This window comes from Carica papaya, chromosome 7 (genome assembly GCF_054855325.1).
Source record: "Carica papaya isolate Zhongbai chromosome 7, ASM5485532v1, whole genome shotgun sequence".
In the NCBI taxonomy this organism is placed as follows: Eukaryota; Viridiplantae; Streptophyta; class Magnoliopsida; order Brassicales; family Caricaceae; genus Carica; species Carica papaya.
In genome coordinates, this window is record NC_142315.1 from 23447745 (window position 1) to 23467500 (window position 19756).

The 19756-nt window shown below is 35.3% G+C and overlaps 1 protein-coding gene across 3 annotated transcripts; it reads right to left on the reverse strand.

Annotated features, from left to right (window-relative positions):
- Positions 1-4730: 4730 nt before the first annotated feature.
- Positions 4731-12648, reverse strand: LOC110809206 (transcriptional regulator). Of its 3 annotated transcripts, XM_088207351.1 has the most exons (15): positions 12513-12648; positions 12169-12356; positions 10477-10680; positions 10203-10384; positions 9531-9657; positions 9255-9449; positions 8718-8765; positions 7596-8516; positions 7367-7471; positions 6898-6971; positions 6490-6541; positions 6211-6297; positions 6079-6122; positions 5809-5880; positions 4731-5732 (listed from the first exon to the last, which is right to left on the reverse strand). In XM_088207351.1, the coding sequence occupies exons 2-15, from the start codon at positions 12268-12270 to the stop codon at positions 5192-5194; spliced, it is 2754 nt and encodes a 917-aa protein (XP_088063477.1). In that variant the 5' UTR covers positions 12271-12356; positions 12513-12648; the 3' UTR covers positions 4731-5191. The 3 variants fall into 3 exon arrangements, with proteins under 3 accessions (XP_088063477.1, XP_088063478.1, XP_088063476.1); XM_088207352.1 differs by lacking the exon at positions 12513-12648 and having other exon boundaries at positions 4731-5720; positions 12169-12506; XM_088207350.1 differs by lacking the exon at positions 12513-12648 and having other exon boundaries at positions 12169-12506.
- Positions 12649-19756: the final 7108 nt, after the last annotated feature.

Here is a 19756-nt window from a genome sequence, read left to right on the forward strand (position 1 = left end):
TGATTAAATTTAGATGGGCAAAGTGTTTGATCAACAAATGGGAGAAAGAATGTGTAGGTCAGTTCAATTGTGTTTATAGCAGTAAAGTAATTAACTACATGATGTTGAAAGAACTTAGTGAAGACAAAGCCAAATAGACATGGGAATTAAAGGTGTCCTCATACTTTAAAACATGGTTAGACATTACTCCAACACCATCCACAAGACACCCGTTAAAAGACCAAAATAAAACAGTCACCTTGATCACTTTGCCATTGTCCACCTACTATTATATGTGTCCAACCCAACCCACGTATTTCATATCCTACCCACTCAAACCTTCCACCAGTCACCCACTTGAACAATTGAAGACCTTACTAGTCTTCGTGAGAAAAATGATACCTAACCTTTATAATCCCAAAGAAAAAAAATTCTCTTTATAAACCCGGTGTAAATTTTACCTCTATATACCCCATTAAAAACCAAGATATTCCAAAATTTTTCCACTTCCTTTACCTTTATACAACAACCTTAATTTTAAATAGGTTTTCAATTTGCTTAACCCTTACACCTTTGTAGCATACACCCATACCAACTATTTTTGCAAGGTTAGTAGAAAATATTATAAAACATTAGAAAATTAGTTAGTAAAGATCGTCAATAGTCCCACCTTGTTCTAATGGTCATATCAATATATACTCAATTTGGTATTTCCACCCTTCAATGTTTATTCTAACCACTTTTTAATTATTTGCCTTATCTTGCGTTATACTAAATACTAAATCAAGAGATGAGTTAAAAGACCATTAAGAAGATAATAATAATTGTTACCAAGTTTAGATAAAGCTTTTGCCATTATAAGCTTAAATTCCTCCCTCTTTTTTCACTATCAGTAACTAGTCCTTGTTCATTCCTCTTTTATTCCCTCTAACTTAACTACTTTATTATATCAATGCAGAGATATTAACATCTATATTCACCTCAACTTAGTTAAAGCATTAGCCATAAGTTTCTATCTTTATTAACAAATTTAAAGGAAATGAGTTCAGTTTTTCCATTATATTTACATCTTACTAAATAATTAAAAATGATAATCACAATCACCGTTTTTATTAGCTAATATTTTGTAGTCTTTCAGTCCACTTTGTCATTTTTTTTGGCAAAGATGCACTTGATCCATACTTGATCATCTCTTAAGATGTTACTAGTTCTAACTAACCCTAATATATCCCAAACTTATGCATCTATGTTAAACTTCAATTATCTAACCGAGGTGAGACTCAGTCCAATAGTTTGGATGGACAATTAGGTAGAAGTTTTACCCACACCTCTAGAAGCATAATAACTAGCTAGTTGGTTGATTGAGACATCCTCATACATCAGTTAAAAAAACTTTATATACAAATCTAGTCTAATGCCCACCAAATCACTTATCGTATAAATAGATTTTTTTCATTAAAAATAATTTTGTCTTTAATCATCTAAATCAATCAAACTATGATATAAGAAAGTATTGTTAATATATTCTTTTGTTTCTCTCTAAGAGATGAATTCAAGTCAGGTTATGTATTTTTCTGTATTTTATTTTTATAAATAAAATTAAAAAAAAAAATTGGGTATCTTCTACTTTAAAAAGTAAAAAATGAATGTAATACGAGAACTCTAAAAGATTATGCATCATGTTTAACTGTGAAGTTACAAAATTCGGTACGTTAATACTGGCACGATCGTAATATTATAATTAATGTAACTTAATTAATAAAAAAATATAAATATTTAAAAATAATTTAATAGCTATAAGTAATGATGATTATTTTATTATCTTTATTGTTGGCATAGTGGACACATAAAACCATATGCCTTTTTCTTTTCCTAGGAATGCTAATTCATGCATGTAGTCAATAAAGCATGAATTTTATAAAATATTTCTTTATATATTTTAATATAAGAGGGATAAATAGGCTTACCTGACGGACATGATCTGACCCAAATTAATTAACATATTTGTAATCTTGTGAGGTTCTCCTTCCAAAGACAAATCCAAAAGGGCCAATCACTTGTCCAATCCCAAAATCATTGCACCAAAATTTATTGTTAGATCGAAGCTGTGCGATGTGATGAAAGTATGATCATGCAACTAATCGTCCTTTCTTTTCAATTAGAATTATATAATTACTCAACTCTGTTCATCATTCTAATTATTTAAATTCCCTAATAATTTTAAAAAATATTTTCACGAATTATAAAAACCATACCATGAAGTGTTTTCTTGGCCTTTGTTTTTTTTTTTTCTCTCTTTTAAGAAAATAAAAAACTTGACAGCTCCAATTTCTGCAGCCATTTTTGACCATGTAACGGCAGCAGAAGGAGACTGCAAAACAAAAATTTATTTTTAAAATTTTGATTGCATAATTATTTATTTTACTGACTTTTTCAATTAATTATTTTTTCAATAAACATGCACGTTGGTTAAAATTAGTGTTCAACACCATGTCACCTTTTTTTATTTTATTTTATTTTTGGGTGCTATGCTCTGTTTGGATTGATTTATTCAAAAGTCACGAGGCCAAAAGATCACAAAGGGAGTTGCATCCAAAAGATCATGTGGGATAATTTTTAATATTTTCAATGAAATCGTCAAAATATATCAAATTCCACGTAATAAATGTTAAATTAATATCAATAAAAATTTTAAAAGGTTAAAATACGAGATAATGAATAATCAAATACAATAAGATACAAAGCTTATAACTTACTTAGGGCTTCAAGCTTAAATTTTAGCCGTGCAAATATAATATATGATTCTATGGCTTGTACTGAGATTATTTAATTTTAGATCAATTATTAAATTAATTTTTGAATTTTTTATCTTTTATAATTTTTTATTACAAGTTAATTTTAAATATGCTAACTTTATTTCCATTTTATTATCGTTATATTATATTTGGATACTTCAAAAAATAATTTTATTAATTAATAAATTCAGTAATAAAAATAGGTCTAATATTACTATTAATTTAATTTAATTATTTAGTTAAATTAATTTTTTGAATTATTTTTTAAAAAATATGCAAACACAATCTAATTATTTTAATTTTTTTTCCTAAGAAAATTGAAGAAAACAAGGTACTTGAAATAAAAAGAAGATATCATGAATCAAATTGTAATTATAAAAAAAAACGTTAAAAATTAAATTTTAGAGATTAATTTACTAATTTGTTATTTAATTTTTTTTATTTAAAAATTGTATAAATAGAGGATGTACCTAGACTTCCAAACAATTTAAGATCAAATAAATATTAAACGGCCATATGTATTGAGATTTTCAAATTATTTAAGATTAAATGAATTAAAATTACAACATAAAAAATAATTTGAATTTAATAAATTTATTTATAATAACAACATAATAATACTTGAAGATTTACTACATATAAAGTATGGATGGCTAGATATTATTACATAGTGGGAAATTAATTTCAGTGGGCATTAATGTATGCACATATAGGTTGAAAGATGATATGGTTAATAACCACCGAAAGTAAGACTACGACATATATATATATATATATACACACACGCACACATATACACATAAACACTATCAAGAATGATGATTGTAGGACGAGTTTCACATTAGAGAGATGAAATGCGCTTTTTTTATTTTATTTATTTATTTTTGCTGTTGTTTGTTGTTGCATATATCAAACTTCAGGCTTTATTTTATGGGGCACGTTCTCTTTATCGATGTCATGTGAAGTGACTAAAGTCAATGCAATAATATATACATACATATAAATATATTATAAGCTTTACAATTTAGTGGAAACCGACAGTCAAGAATTGTCAGATTTTGGTTTTTTAGATGTTATACACATCTGCTTTTAGTCTAAGACAATATGAGTTCACGTCAACTAACAAAGAGTAATGACCTTATTAAAACTGATTTTTAAACAATTTAAATTAATAAAAAAAATTACGACAATGTATTTCTTTTATTTTTATTTTTATTTTTAAAAAAACATTAGTTATTTAAGAATTTTCAATATATTCACCACTCAAAAAAAAAAAAAAAAAAAAAAGAATTTCCCTGACCTAATATTTATAACATATAGTTCAGTTTTCGGCCCAACACCCTCAATATTCAAACTGAACAGTTAATCTTCAGTGGTGGTATTAGTACCGAATGGGCCAAGTCTGTCTTGGTACTATTTAACCTAGTCATCTTAATATCGTCGGGGCCAGACCCAAGATGAGCTGCCCTTGCTCAAACCGGCAACAGCAAAATTCAACAGTGTTTTTAACATGACACGTGAAGGATCGAGTTTATTATAATCCTGCAACTACATGTTTATGTGATTCTATATTGAATTATAGATTAATAACAACAGATTCCGTTCTGTTTGCACCTTTAAAATCAAAATACAATAAAATAACTCTGATACAATATTTACCGTGTCTTTTGATTTTGCTGTGTCAAGGATTAGTGGGCCGAAGCATTGATCTATCTCCCACTCTTTTACAGGTTATACGAAGAGCACCCTTTTATCTGTTGTTTCAAATTTCAATCCCCCTTCCTCCAAGTGAATCGCGCCAGCTTAGGCCACTAATAATCCCTTACAGTAAATTTGCCTCATCAAATTAAACATTCAACTCATCGGTTCTCTCCACTTTCTAATTCACAGAAAAAGTTGTTAGTTTGAAAATCTTCTTCTAAATAAAAAAGGATAATTAACAAACCGCAAGAAGAATGGCTCAGCAACAGCAATTATACTGCTTTCATCATTTAACATATCATACTAGTAAACACAGCGGAAGCACTACGGCCGAATTAGGTGGCTACAACATTGAGTGAAGGAAAAGCAATTATATGACAGCTGGCTAGGATACTGAATCTATTACATTCTCTATGAAACAACTTTTCCAACAAAAGCTAACCCAATGGATTCTACTGTGGATTCCCAAATTAAAACATAAATTCCATCTGGCAACAAGAATTAGAAAATGAACTACCTTACCCTACCAACCACTGTAATTTAACTAATCTGACTGTGGATCTCAACAGTGCTACCCGCAAGCCAAGTTAAAATATCAAAGGTAACAAATCCCAGAGGGGGTTCTACTAACTGTGTAAGCAAGGGGAGAGTGGACCAGAGCAAACAGATCAGCAGCAGACGGAATGTGCAGTCCAAGAGAATCATCAACTTTTACCTCATCTCCTTCGCTTCTTTCCAGACTTTGCTTCACTTCCATGCGTCTTTGTTGTTTTCCCTTTTGTGCTTTCAGGTGATTTAGCCAACTCAGCTGAGTCTTCCTCCATTTCGTCACTTTCTTTGACCTTTGATGAACCAGATTTAGACTTTCCGGTACCATTGACATTTGATTTGCCACCACTTTTTGGAAGTTTGCCTTTTGCTGAGGAAGTCTTCATTGTTTCATTCTTGAATTTTGAAGTTGTTGGGGTCTCTTGCTTCTTGGCAGAAGTCTTCAGCATGCTGAAGCTATCTTCCTTAGACTTGCCAGATTTCGGTGTTGCACTTTCCTCATTTTTGGATTTGTTGGCAAGTTTTGAAGCAGCATCAACCAATTTACCACCAACTTTACCAGTGGAATCCTTGCTTTTTCCAACATTGTCATTTTCTGCTTTGCTATTAGCCTTAGAACCACTTTTGGATTTGCTTTCAGATTTATCCTCATCCTTGGATTTCCGACTAGACTTTGTGGCTGCAGCTTTTGACTTGCTGGATGAGCCCCTAAAACCAATTAAATATTTTACTTTCAGAAATTATAGGTCCGAATAACAGCAAGGTTTAATAAAAATCTATCCACCTCTTTTGCGAAGCATCTGTCTTCCCTTGCTTTGTCCGGTCAGAATTAGTTTTTGCTTTCTTCTTCTCGGGCCTGGTTATAGTTGATGCAGAAAATACATTTATGTTAAGAACATTTAACCAGAAAAGAATTAGTCAGACAAAGAAACCCGATAACTATTGTTATATCCACCTGAAAATAACTTCAGATACTAAATTTCAAACATCTCAGACTTTGAAATAATGATAACAGTTCAGAATCCAATATGACAATATCAACATTAGCACTTACATTTCAGATGAAGCATCAGTATTTGTGTGATCAGCAGCTTCTTCCTGTAAATGTACATTAGCATAAACATATGATGGGGATTAAGATTCCAAATTCAAAATGTATAAATCTACAATTTGGAAAATCACTCACCTCATCAGATTCAGAATCACTTTTGATAATCTCCCACTTCTCTTTTTTAAGATTTAGGATTTCCTCATCACCATCAGTGTATAGTACCTAACAAAGTAGGGCGACAACAACTATGTTCATTAAATGATTAAATGAAACATATCAGCACATCTTCAGGTGAACAACAATTTATCCCACAGATTCAAAACATCTGAGTGTAGGAAATCCTAAAAATGATCAAAGACGGTGACACATACAACAAAATAGAGCTAATGCATCCTTAATACTGAAAGATTTTACCTTATGTTTCTTTTTGACAGAATCATACGAATCAATGACACCCTCATAAAACCTGCAACCCAAAATAAGCGTTGATTAAAAAAAAGAAACTAGACAACCTTAAGTTACTAAAATATCAAAGCAAACATGATTTACAACCTACAACTACCCACCATTAAAAAAAAAACCCCATGCCCCCTAATGGTGAGATACTGCTGAATATTTCAGAAAAAAACTATAACAAGGATAAATATTATTAAGCTGCACTTTGAAGGACAATATCCTGACTAAATGGTAAGAGAGTGATGAGGTGATTAACAACAAAGCAATAGATGGGTGGATGAAAAAGAATAAGATCAAGACAGAGGATAGTGTCATTCAGCACTTCTATAAAGAGGTAAATAAGATCCAGCCACAGATGGTACTCACATTTGATCATCAGGCCACCACACTTTAACCTTTGAGCCAACCAAATTTTCACCATATTCTTTAACATCAGACGCCTGAGAAAGCAATTTCATAAATAAGAAAATCATTTATAAAGTACATGATTACCAAGTAAATCGAAGTGTTAGAATATACTTGGATTGACAGAATGTTTTCAGGCATGAATTGAAACACAAATTTGTTTACACAGATACAAGGCCAGTTAACAGACTAAAATATCAAGAATGTTGGCAAGTAGACAACGAAGAAAGATATGTGAAACTAGCTCAAACTGCATTGTGATGGTAGAGCAGAACATTCATCAAAGGAAAACTCTTCATATAAAGGGTTCTTATTTTTTGATATTAAGCCAAAAACAAAAGTGACAGATAAACAAACTTTCACAAACTATAATCTTTACTCATAGAAAGCATAAAGTAAAAGCACACAGACCACACTTATGAATACCAACTTTTTCTTTTGCTGGAGTACGCTTCCGCTTTGGATTTGTCTTCGGGGTTGCCTCCAAAACATCTTTGCTTGATTTGTTGGCCAACTTTGGAGAAGAAACCATTTCCTGCATAATAATAACATCAATAACAATCATTTTATCTCAGAAGGGAGATCTCTAAAACAATAATAACATCACTTAAACTACCTAAATTAGAAGTTACGGGGAAAAAAACAAATTGTAAGCATACCTTATCCTCATCTTTGTTTGGGGTTTTTGATGAACCCTTCACAGAAGCAGCTTTTCCTCGGTTCCGCTTTCTCTTATCCTCTGTCTGTTTCAGGGGCTCTTCCGCATTATTACTGGCTGCCTCTACCTTTTTAGCTGACTGTTTTATTGGTCTGGCATCAGAGTCACTTGTGGAGCCACTTTCTTTGTTGGATGAATCAATTAATGTTTGAGTCTTATCCTCATTAGAAGTCACGGAAGCCACCTTTTTTTCTGGGCGCTTACTAGGCTTTGTCTCTGAATCACTTGTCCCATCAGAGGCCTTTTTGCACACATCAACAGATGGTGTATCCTCCTTAAGTGAGGTCTCCTTCTTCTTCACTCGCATAGACCTTTTGAGACGACTTTCATCAGGAAGTGACTCGCTTGGTGATAGAGGAGCAACATTCACAGATTCACCTTCTATTGCCTTAGGTGAGGAAGGCTTGATATCAGCCGGTTTTTCATTTTCAGAAGACCCTGCTCCCGAAATAGATAGGTCTTTGTGAGGTGGACCACTTCTATCCTTGTCAGTATCTTTGTCTTCTTGAACTTTCTCAGTTTCCTTCTCACCATCAACGGGAGAGGCACCAGAAGGTTCAGCCACTTTTACAGAGATAGTTTTCTTTCCTTTAATCTCGGTGCTTGCTTCCAGCTTAGGCTCAGTATCAACTACCTTCACAGTGCCCACATTACCAGGTCCAGCGTTGCTTGATAAATCAGCATCTTTGGATGTATCAGTATGATGACCAAGCTCCTTTTTCGTAGAGTTTGAATCAGCCAGTGAATCATCATCTCTAGCCTGTGTAATGCCGTTGCTAACTATTGACCTTGGAGATCCATCATTTGTTGGGCCAACTTGTTCAGATGGCACCTCCACATCTTTTGCAGTCTCTTTATCAGCCTGATTGAAAATCAAAATTCTATATAACTCCAAAACTTAAATTCTAAACATAAAATGAAAACGGACATGGACATAGACATATACAAAGACATAAGCACGGAGACGAGGAAAAAAGGGCAAAAGATTTCAACTTTTGCTCAAAAATTAAAGTGAGTTACAAAAGAAATAAAAGTTTATCTGGATGCAAAATTAGAAACATACTTCAGCTGCCTCATCCACATTCATCCTTGCTGACTTGCTCTCATCGGCCTGAACAACCATAACATAAAAAACCATGTGAAACAAATCAAGATTAATTTGCAAATATACATATATATATACACAAGATAAACTACTAGAAGTTAAAATCAACAAACAATCAGTAAAAGCTCCTAACAAAAAACAACCATAACAATAGTTCCAAATCAATATAGCAGAGAGAAGTCAACAGACACCTAAAGAAAGATAAAATTCAGGATGACTGCCTTAAATTGTTTTATTGACCAACGCAAAGTTCATAGACAGGAGTGGCTGAAAAAGGTTCTGCCCTAATTTCTAGAAAGATACATACACAGAAGACATTTGGGCTTGAATGAACTGAGGTAGAAATTTTATTGCTTGCAGAGACTTTATTAAGAAGAAAGCAGGGTAACTTATCATCCAAAACGCCCCAAAATGTCTTCTTTCGAGAAAGGTTAAGCGAAAACCATCCCCTGGTTTAATTCCAGAAATATATACAGACACTGATGAGAGGTTTACCGCATGATCATCAGTAGTGCCATCATTCTGCTCCATGTCACCAGTTGTTTCTTGGCATATGTTAGCAACTACATCACTATAGTCCTCTAGGGAAATGCCCAATGATTTTATTGCTTGCACCAAATATGGCTTAACCTTAGTGGAACAGTTTATAAAAACTCTCTCCGCTAACTTCCGAGCAACAGGTAGAACTTCCTGCGAAATATTAGAAATTCAAGCAATTTTATGATGATGAAGGAAAATAATAAAGACATTATCAGCTGCATGATAGCCAACCTCGTTATCTTTTTTAACACTATCTAGCATTGGGGATAGCAACTCCAGAGAAATATCTTCACTTTCTTCTAAAACAAGGGTCATAATAGTCTCCATAGATGAGAAAACATTCTCTGGATGATAATCCCTGAAATGTAAGAAAAGGCACAATCAGTAAGTTGGATAAATCATATACATATAAGTATGTAATAACCTCTTTTTGATGCATGTGCCTCTCAACTTTGTCATGATACATACACCTAACACTTGCATACGAGAAAACCAAGCTTCACTAAAGGTAAACCATCATCTGGTGGAGAAAAGAAGACTTTACAATGGCCAAAAATGGGAAATATAGTGGATGGAAAATAATCAAACGCAAATACCAAAAAAAAAAAAAGGAAACTAGAATGAACAAGAGATTGGTTACATCAAATTATAGGAAATCAGTTCTCCTTTGACTCAAAAAGTAACATATTATAATGTAGCATTGCACAAGATTACATCCTAGAAGATTCATAAAAAACTTTCTCCTCAATTTCACTAATAGCAACAGAAAACTACAATATCCAGAAACACATAAAAAACATTCAAAACATCAATAGAAAGCAGATTACGACCATTTAATACAAATATATAACAATGCCTTGTTATAGGATACTAATTAGAAACTACCAATCAAAAGCACTATACCTTATAGCCTTCAAGAAGTGCTGGAACATCTCAATAATCAGCACATCACATTCAAGATCCAACATCACTACACACGATCTAACTTTTGCAACAGTTTCAAGAATGGAGGTCCTCTTCGCATATGATCTACTAGACTTGTCAACTAGATTTTCAAATGAAGAAACAATCAGCTGAAAGACCTCCTGCAGACACACCAAGAGAACTCGTTACTGAAATGAAATAAAGCAAACAGGACAGATTCAGTCAAGATATCAATACAACAAATTCGAGGTACCTTCATTTGTTCATCATCATAAGGAGCATCTGGGGCAGTTATTCTCGTTATCTCACTAATGCAAGAAGCAACTGCAACTTTCACATCAGCATTTGAGTGCCTGAAGAGTTTATCTGCAACCAACGCTTTAAGTGATGGAGAAAGTGCATCCTGCATTGCCTTGGATGGTGACTGTTCTACCTTTGCAAGGCAATTCTCAACTTGCTGCATTCATCCAGAAACAAAGTGGCATCAGAATATAGACATAAAACATTTTTAGAAAAAAATACAGAACTTAAACCATTCATAAACACAAGCTTAAAACAGCCAAATAGTTTCTAGAGGAATCAAGTGCTCGTAATTTTGGCATATCAATATTGCACATAATACATGTCTCATCTGAAAATGTTGTATTCCTTGTATGCTAAAAAAGGTGAAGATTCAACAGGTGAAATAAGTTTTGCCTCACTGGGAAGAAGGATCTTGTCCAAATATTCAGCAGGTTAGTAGCTTGATAGAAAAGACAATTACATCTGAGAGCAGAGAAGATGGAAGGGCAACGAACGCGACACTTCCGCAGGTATATCTAGTAAGAGAAAAGTAAAAACAAAACAACTCATGCCTGCACTTGGATGGTAACTATTCATGGATAACCACGAAAGTGCTTCGGTTTATATGATGGTGAAGCATATTTTTCAAAGCATGTTAAATTATATTGAATCATGAACACACAGTTAGCTTTATGACACAGCAAAGAACGTAAAACAGAATGAGTTATTCAAAGTCTAGTTCAATTGACACAATGAGATCACAGACAATTACAATCATAATTGCTTTTCAACCTAGTCCCTTTACTTCAAGAAGGTCACAATAGAAAGTTTCTCCCTTCAACTATTACCCTGGAAAAAGCACATGAACCAATTAGGAAAGCTGCAATTATTAAATATAATACCTTTCCTGCTTAGTCTCCAGTCCTGACACTGTAATAAATATAAGTGTAATTGAAGATGTATGATACAGATCAATCTGATTTCCCAATTAAGTAGTTTCTTAATGAAATTGATTTAGCCAGTAGATCTTTACAACTGAACATTCCTGATGTTTAATTAAATACCTAAACAAGATAATCTATGATATCTTTATATGTCACAATATCTATCACAGAAACGGGTTTGCTTTAAATGCAATTTGAAAAATCAAACTCAAATATAACATGGGAAATACATAATTCCTCGGGTTAAAACCTGGCGGATGAAACTTCAAAGCCATTTGTACATGCTTGGTTTTTCCATCAAAGTAACTCGGTATTATAGCATAAAAGGAGTGATGAAGCAAATCAGTTATGACTATTCAAACAGGCAACATTTACTGGTTCACCTGGATAAAGTATAGTACAGATAAACAGAAAAATATAACTAGCAACTCAAGATGAACCATGCATATTCAAGTGACTTTAATTAACGAAACTACGTCCTCGGTCAGCATCTAACACGACATCGTCCTGAAAAATAACGACGAAGTAACGAAGAAAAGCAAACACAGATCACAACGGAATAAATACCAAACCGTACCACAAAATTCCATTCAAACAAAACGAGCAAAACGAAATAATTCTATCGGAAACAACACACAAGAGAAAACATGCACAAACTTAACACGTATCGAAAAGTTCAAGCACATTTAGAAATGAAAGGAAAAAGAAACCGAGGTTACGTCGAGAAGAGGAAGGAGCTCATCAACTGAAGGAGGAGGCTCCTTCAGCTTATTCCCAGCCTCCACGAGCTGTTGCTCGAGCTCCTTATCAGAAGACGCCATGGTCCCTCTCTTTGTGTACGTAGGCCTATATATCTATAGATCCCTCAATATCTCGCCCTAACGCCTTGATTTCACACCATTGAAACCTAGAAACACACACAAAAACCAATAATCGAGAGCACAAAAACCAGATTTAGTAAGAAATAAGAGATTTCAGAGCAAGAAAAAGAAGCTAGGGTTTTTTTCTTTTTTTTTTTTTTTTGAGATATGGAGAGAGCGAGAGTGAGTAGAGCTTTGATTACAATTTTATTTTGAAGAGAAAAAACTCCCTGCTGTAAATAGTGCATAATAATGCATATATTTATATTAAAAAAATCTATATCAGTAGAAATTAGATTTCAACTTTTGATGAGCCTGTTTGTAAGGTTATTTATTTTGTGCCTTTAAAGGAGAATCCAGCGAGGATTAGCCCGGATTCCGTCGTGTTTATGAATTTGAGTTAAATTTGGGGCTTCACATCCACCGTTGGATTTTCGGGTGGGGGACCACGTGGGTCATCTTGGACCGCTTGATCGATCCTTCTGACCTTTTTAATATTTTTCTAACCCAATTACTTTCTATAGCAGAAAAACCTAATTTTTTAAATACCAATAGTAAAAATTGGAAAAAGAAAATACTATTTATAGAAATCATGTATCATGGGAATTATGCAAAAATAATGTGACAATTAAAAATTTTACGTGACAATATGTTTATTACACGAATATTCATTTGATGATTGATTAATATAAATTAGATATTTTTTGTTTCATTATGTACTTACATAGTTATTTACATTGATTATAAATAAATATTCTTAGATGAGATATTTATTAAACATTTTTTGTTCATAATATATACTTAGTAAAATATGAATTCATTGAATAATTCTTAAATTTAAAATTTTCCTTTGATAATATAATTTATTTAGAATTTCATGCAAATAGTAAAGTTTTAAAAATATTTGAATTTTTTTTCTTTGAAAAAATTGATTTGGATTTGGTCCATGAACGGATGCTATCTTTTGTTTTGGTAAAATACTTTTATGACTTCAATAAGAAAAATAGGTATAATAATATGATAATAATTATTGCTGGATTATATTTTACCATCTAAAACTAAATAAGATAATATTATTTATAAATATGTATAAAATATAATTAATATTATTTATAAATATATATTTTAGATAGCAGTTCAAAATAAATAGGTTTGTATTAACTATGTACTACATTTAATTTATAACAAAACATACGTGAGACTCAAATAATATAGTCAAAAAAATTATAACATAACTATATTTGTCTGAAAATATGAATATATATTATTTTATAAAACATTCATTGCAGATTATATTTTATTTATATATATATATAACCCTGTTTTAAAAATTACATTTATGTTTTATTGATAATAGAAAATTTTTCTATAATTTAAATAGTTTCACATTATATTAAATTTTATAAAATTATTTGTGATGATCAGTACAGTTGACAGGAGAAAATGTGATTTTGACTTTTAAATTGTATATTTGATAATTTTATAAATTTCCAAATAAAAACTTTTGTTTGTATATTAAACTTGAAATTTGAAAAAATTCAGAAAACTAATTGTTATAATGGATAAAAATAAATGTAGTTTAAACAATATAGCAAAATTTAAATCCAAAACTAATAATTGCAATCACTGCTAAATTTTCATTTATTGAAGATAGATTTTCAATTAACTTAAGTTATAAGTGTATTTGTGTAACACACAACTATTTCTTTTTATTTTTATTATTATTATTTTATTTTATTTTATATAAATATAAATAAGTATTAATAGAATTTAATTTAATTTAATTTATTTTAATGAAAATAATAATAACAATAATAATAATAATTGGTAAAAATTATTTAAGAATTTAATTAAAAATAATTTTCAAAAAAATGGGTGAAAATTTGGGTTCTTGAGGTATTTTTGAAATAAAAATCGAAAACTGTAGGTCAAAACGCAATTTAAAAAAGTTGTGCCACGTCAACTGCCCAGTCAGCAGCCCCGGCCAACCAGGACGCGCAGGAGGAAGCCACGTTGGCGATCCGTATGCGCGCGATCGAACGGCTGAGATCCGTTCCCACGCGTACGGACGGTCTAGATCAAAAACACACACAAACGGCTCAGATTGCATCGCGCACGGACGGCCCAGATTGAATCGCGATGAACGGTTCAGATTCATTCCCTATTCAATTGCGATCGGACGGTCCAAATTAAAAGAGATAGATGGCTCAGATCAAAAGCAGATGGATATAAATAACCTCATCCGCACCCAAACCTTAACCCTAGCTGTCAGAGCCCCTCACCGGAGAAGACAACCTAGCCGCCGGGGAGCCGACCGCCGCCACCCACCGCCGTACCAGAGCAATTTTCGGCTGCCAAACGAGGTAAAAGTTCTACACTTTACTTAGAATTTGATTCTAAACCCACCTATGGCCAAATCAAAGCGAAAGCACTGGCCAATTGACAGGAGAACGCCGCTGAAGCTCAGCATTGCTGCCACGAGGTATCTCGATTTTCACCTCCGATGAGGCTCTTCCCGATTCTCGTTCGATGTGATTTTTTCACCGTTGTGATTACCGTTTCCTCCTCTACAGGTTGATCGGAGCAAAACACCAAACCGCGACGTGAGCCGGAGGAGCCGCCACAACGGAGAGCTCCACCGCCGATGAGTTTTGGTTTTCTACGTTTTTCTGGCCCACCGAGGCCCTAAGTGTGTTTTCTCACAGGAACCGATGCAAGGTTGGTTGAATTCGGCCGAAAACAGCCAACCCGATGCGGATTGCCACCGCGGGCGGCGGCGCCGTCGCCGGAGCACGGCGGAGCCGCTGTGCCAGAATTCTGAAATTGGCCGAGTAGGCCCTATATCTAATTTTTTGGTTTTTTGGGACATGTGTAGGTACCATAAACGCGTTTCAGTTCCCGAGGAAAAATTCAGGGAACCCAGGGACTGTCCGTAGGCGCAGTGACAATCTAGTTTTCGACGTCGAATCAAGTAAGAACCCCTCACCCTATTTCCTATCAAAGAATTAAAGTTCGAATAAATGGTAATACTGTATTTTGTGCAAATTAATAGATATGCATAATTAATTAAGGTTGCTAATGGAGCCCGAAATCGGATATTATTCTCTGTCGATTCCTACTTGATTTATTTTATAGTTTAAATGCATTATGGTATCTGGTCTATCTATTTTATGATTTTAAATGTATGTATCACTGCTTACTTTACTACTATTTGATTTTGGGAATCTAAGATATGCTTGCCTTGTTGGATGCACGTTACTTTTTATGTATTCATGTTTGAGTTGGTAACGGAGACTAAGGACAAATAGGAATGGGATGTGATTTGATAAATGGATAAGATGACAGTCTCACTAGATATCCTGGGAGATGGTGGACGGACCGGGTTCATAGGGAACCCTACCGTGAACGTTGTCTCATACCGAACAGGGTATGGAGACTTGGTCATTTGGTGCTCATACCGGACGGGGTATGGCGACGGCCTTGGAATTAAGATTGTTAAGGGGAATAGTTCAAGTGTAGTAGAAACCCCTATGGATCCCCATAGATACTAGTAGACTGGTAAAAACGAAAAACGGTGATAATCAGTTATTGTTAATGAAAACGGGTTTATGATATGTTTTATATTATTGATTATGCATGAAATTGTGATCTGTATGATGTTATTGACTTTATAGGTTGTTTTCACAAGTTCTCCAAGGGTAAGAAAAAGGGTAAGTGGTTTTATTTTAAATAATTGTATTGGTTTAAAATTTGTGCTTCATTGGTTGTTTTCGGTTTTCTATCAACCTTTGCTTTTGTGACGGTGATATAATGTGATGTCTTTATTGGGTTAGTGTAACTTATTCCTTATTTAACCATTTCAAATCAAGAGGACCTGGTTCCCAAACCCGATCCACAAGAAGACGGCGAGTAGATACTAGATGTTTATAGTTTCTTTTATTTTTCTCACTTTCTCGTATTTCTTTTAGAGAACTTATTATGTGATATTATTCAGTACTTTTAAGTTATTGTGTAAGGGATGTTAACCTTAAGCTTTTATTTCGCTTCCGCACTCAAATTATTATATGTATTTCCTTTTGAATTTCTGGAGTCGTTACAGTTGGTATTAGAGCCGCATTCCTTAGACTCATCCCTTACACAATGATGCTTAGAGAAATACCAAACTAATGAATCATTACTCAACTATTTCTTGTGAAATGCAAGTACAGAGAGATGAGAAGAGGAAGACCCCCACTAAACCGAGCAGCCTGGGATAGTTCACTTCTGGAAGATGTTGATAAGATATTTGAGATGCTAGAGAGACTCATTGCTGCCTAGCAGGGTCAAGAGGAGAGAAGGGGGCTACCCGACCCTTCCCCACTGCCACAGGTTGAGCCACCACTGCAGTGAGAGGATCCCGAGTCACTCCGGTACGAGCCTGCTCCTCCACAGTACCACCTCGTGCCACCGCCACAGTATAATTCGGTGCCCCAGCCACAGTACTGCATGGCACCGCCACAGTATAATACAGTGCCTCCACCATATCAATAAGTACCACCACATGGCCCCCCAGTCTATCCTCAGCCTGGACCAGTCCCTCTTCCACAGGACCCAGCTCCTTCCATGATTGACCCAGGCTACGTAGAGAGGTACAGGAGACTGAACTCATATACTTTTGCAGAGAAATCCTCTTTTGAAGATGCCCAGTACTGGTTGGCGGAGACGGAGAAGATCTTTAAGACCCTAGGAGTGACTTCTGAATAGAGGGTCACCCTTGCTACCTATATATTGGTGGGAGAAGCAAACCGTTGGTGGGAACTCAAGCAGACCACCTTGCCTATTTCAGTTACTTGGGAACAGTTCCTAGTAGCCTTTCATGCAGAGTACCTCCCGGAGCACATCCGACATCTGAAGAAGATGGAGTTTGTCCAGTTGGTCCAGAGGAACATGACGGTGTCAGAATATATTCGTAAGTTCCTGGAGTTGGGCCGATACTCTCTTGAGACGTTGATGGATAAGGGCAAGAAGGCTAAGAGGTTCCAGTGGGACCTCCGCCCAAAGATCAAGCAACATTTATTTGTACTGGAGCTCAGGACTTATTCGGTCGTTCTGGCCAATGCACAGTTAGTGGAGAGGAGCCTCCACACTCTTCCTCAGTTAGTAGGGAACCACAGACCCTCAGCTCCACCCTGCAGACCAGCACCTACTACGCTTGACCAACAGAACAAGAGGCTCAGACCGGTGATCCAGGCTCCCCCTCAGGCTCCAATGGCAGGACGTGGTAAAATCTGTCAGCATTGTGGAAGGGATCACGGGGACCGACCATGCTACCGCCTCAACAACACTTATCGCATATGTGGGAGTACCCAACATTATGCGAGAGAATGCCCAAGGAACCAGAATCAGGGAAGACCTCATATCTAGGGCAGGGCTTACAACCTCACCCAGCAGGATGCCGAAGCCAACCCGGACGTGGTACAGGGTATGTACACTATCTGTAACCATCTTGCTCATGTTTTGTTTGACATTTGTGCATCACATTCATTTGTTTCACCTGTTTTTGCATCCAAATTTAATGTATTACATGATAAACTTGATTCAATGTTATTTGTGTCTACTGCTGGGAGTGTAACACTATTGGAAAAAGTTGTCTACAGGGCTTCTGCCGTGGAGATAGCAAATAGAAAAATGAGTGTAGACCTAACAGAATTAGACACGGGGGATTTTGATGTAATTTTATGGATAAATTGGCTAGCAGCGTATCACGCCACCGTAGATTGCTTTAGCAAGAAGGTTGTATTTAATCCTCATAATGAGGAGCCATTTATAAATTAATAAAATTATTTAGTACTTATTCCTTGATTACAAGTTTTCTTATTTGCCGAGTACCTTAACCTTGCTATTTTCTCTAACTAAGTAAACCCAAGAAAAAGAATTATATTCAAGATATTTCGGTAGTCCAAGACTTTCCAAATGTGTTTTCGGATGAACTACCCGAACTGCCAGTGGACAGGGAAGTCAAGTTCACCATAGATCTACAGTCAGGCACCCAGCCTATTTCGGTTGCTCCTTACCACATGAGACGCGTTGAGATGGAGGAGCTGAGGAAACAGATCACTGAATTGCAAGACAGTAGTTTTATCAGATATAATGCGTCCCCTTGGGGTGCTGGAGTCACTTTTGCCAGGAAGTGAGATGGAACATTGAGACTATGTATTGATTACAGAAGATTGAACAGGGTCACAATCGAACAAGTATCCCCTTCCTAGAATTGATGACCTCTTTGATCAGTTGCAAGGTGCACAGGTCTACTCTAAAATAGACCTGCGATCAGGTTACCATTACGTGAAAATAAGGACAGATGACATCCCCAAGACGGCTTTTCGAACCAGGTACGGACACTATGAGTTCTTGGTCATGTCATTTGGACTAACCAACGCCCCAACCATCTTCATGGATCTGATGAACAGGGTCTTCAGACAATTCTTAGATCAATTTGTTATCGTGTTCATTGATGACATCCTAATCTACTCAAAAAGCAGAAAGGAACATGCTCACCATCTAGCCCATGTTTTGCAGGTTCTCAGAAAAAATAAGTTGTATGTAAAGTTGAGTAAATGTGGATTCTGGCTTGAGCAGACCGCCTTCCTAGGATACATCATATCAAAGGATGGAGTATCAATGAATCCTGAAAAGGTTGAAGCGGTGCTCGGCTGGGAGAAATTAACATCAGTTAAAGAAATCCGTAGCTTTCTGAGAATGGCAGGCTATTACCGCAGGTTCGTTGAAGGATTTTCTGGTCTAGCGGCTCCCCTAACCCGACTCACAAAGAAGAATGCCAAGTTTGAGTTGAATGAGAACTGTGAAAGAAATTTTTCAGAACTAAAGAAGCAGCTGACTGCTGCATCTGTGCTGGCCTTACTGAGTGGATCGGGGGGATATACAGTTTACAGTTATGCCTCCTATCTAGGCCTGGGTTGTGTTCTAATGTAGCATGGGAATGTCATACCCTATGGGTCCAGACAATTAAAGAGTCATGAAAAAAATTATCCCACTCATGACTTAGAGCTTGCCGCAATCATACACGCCTTAAAGACTTGGCGCCATTATTTATATGAAGAGACCTTTTAGATCTATACTGATCACAAGAGTTTGAAACACATATTTACTCAAAAGGATCTCAACATGCGTCAGAGAATGTGGATAAAACTTCTTAAGGACTATGATTATGATATCTTGTACCATCTGGGTAATAGACCAACGAGGGGATACTTCTAGCGCGAGGCAACGTCCTAATCGAGCAACGATTGCCCATAGTGGGGGGCATTACACCATGGCCGGGTGAGACCGTTGCTCCACATGAAGCTCAACACTCCCAACCGTGGGGATCAGCCCCTTACACACGCACAAGCTCAAGCACAACCACCGTACCGTCATTGCGTGCATCTGGTAGCTATTGGCTCATCGG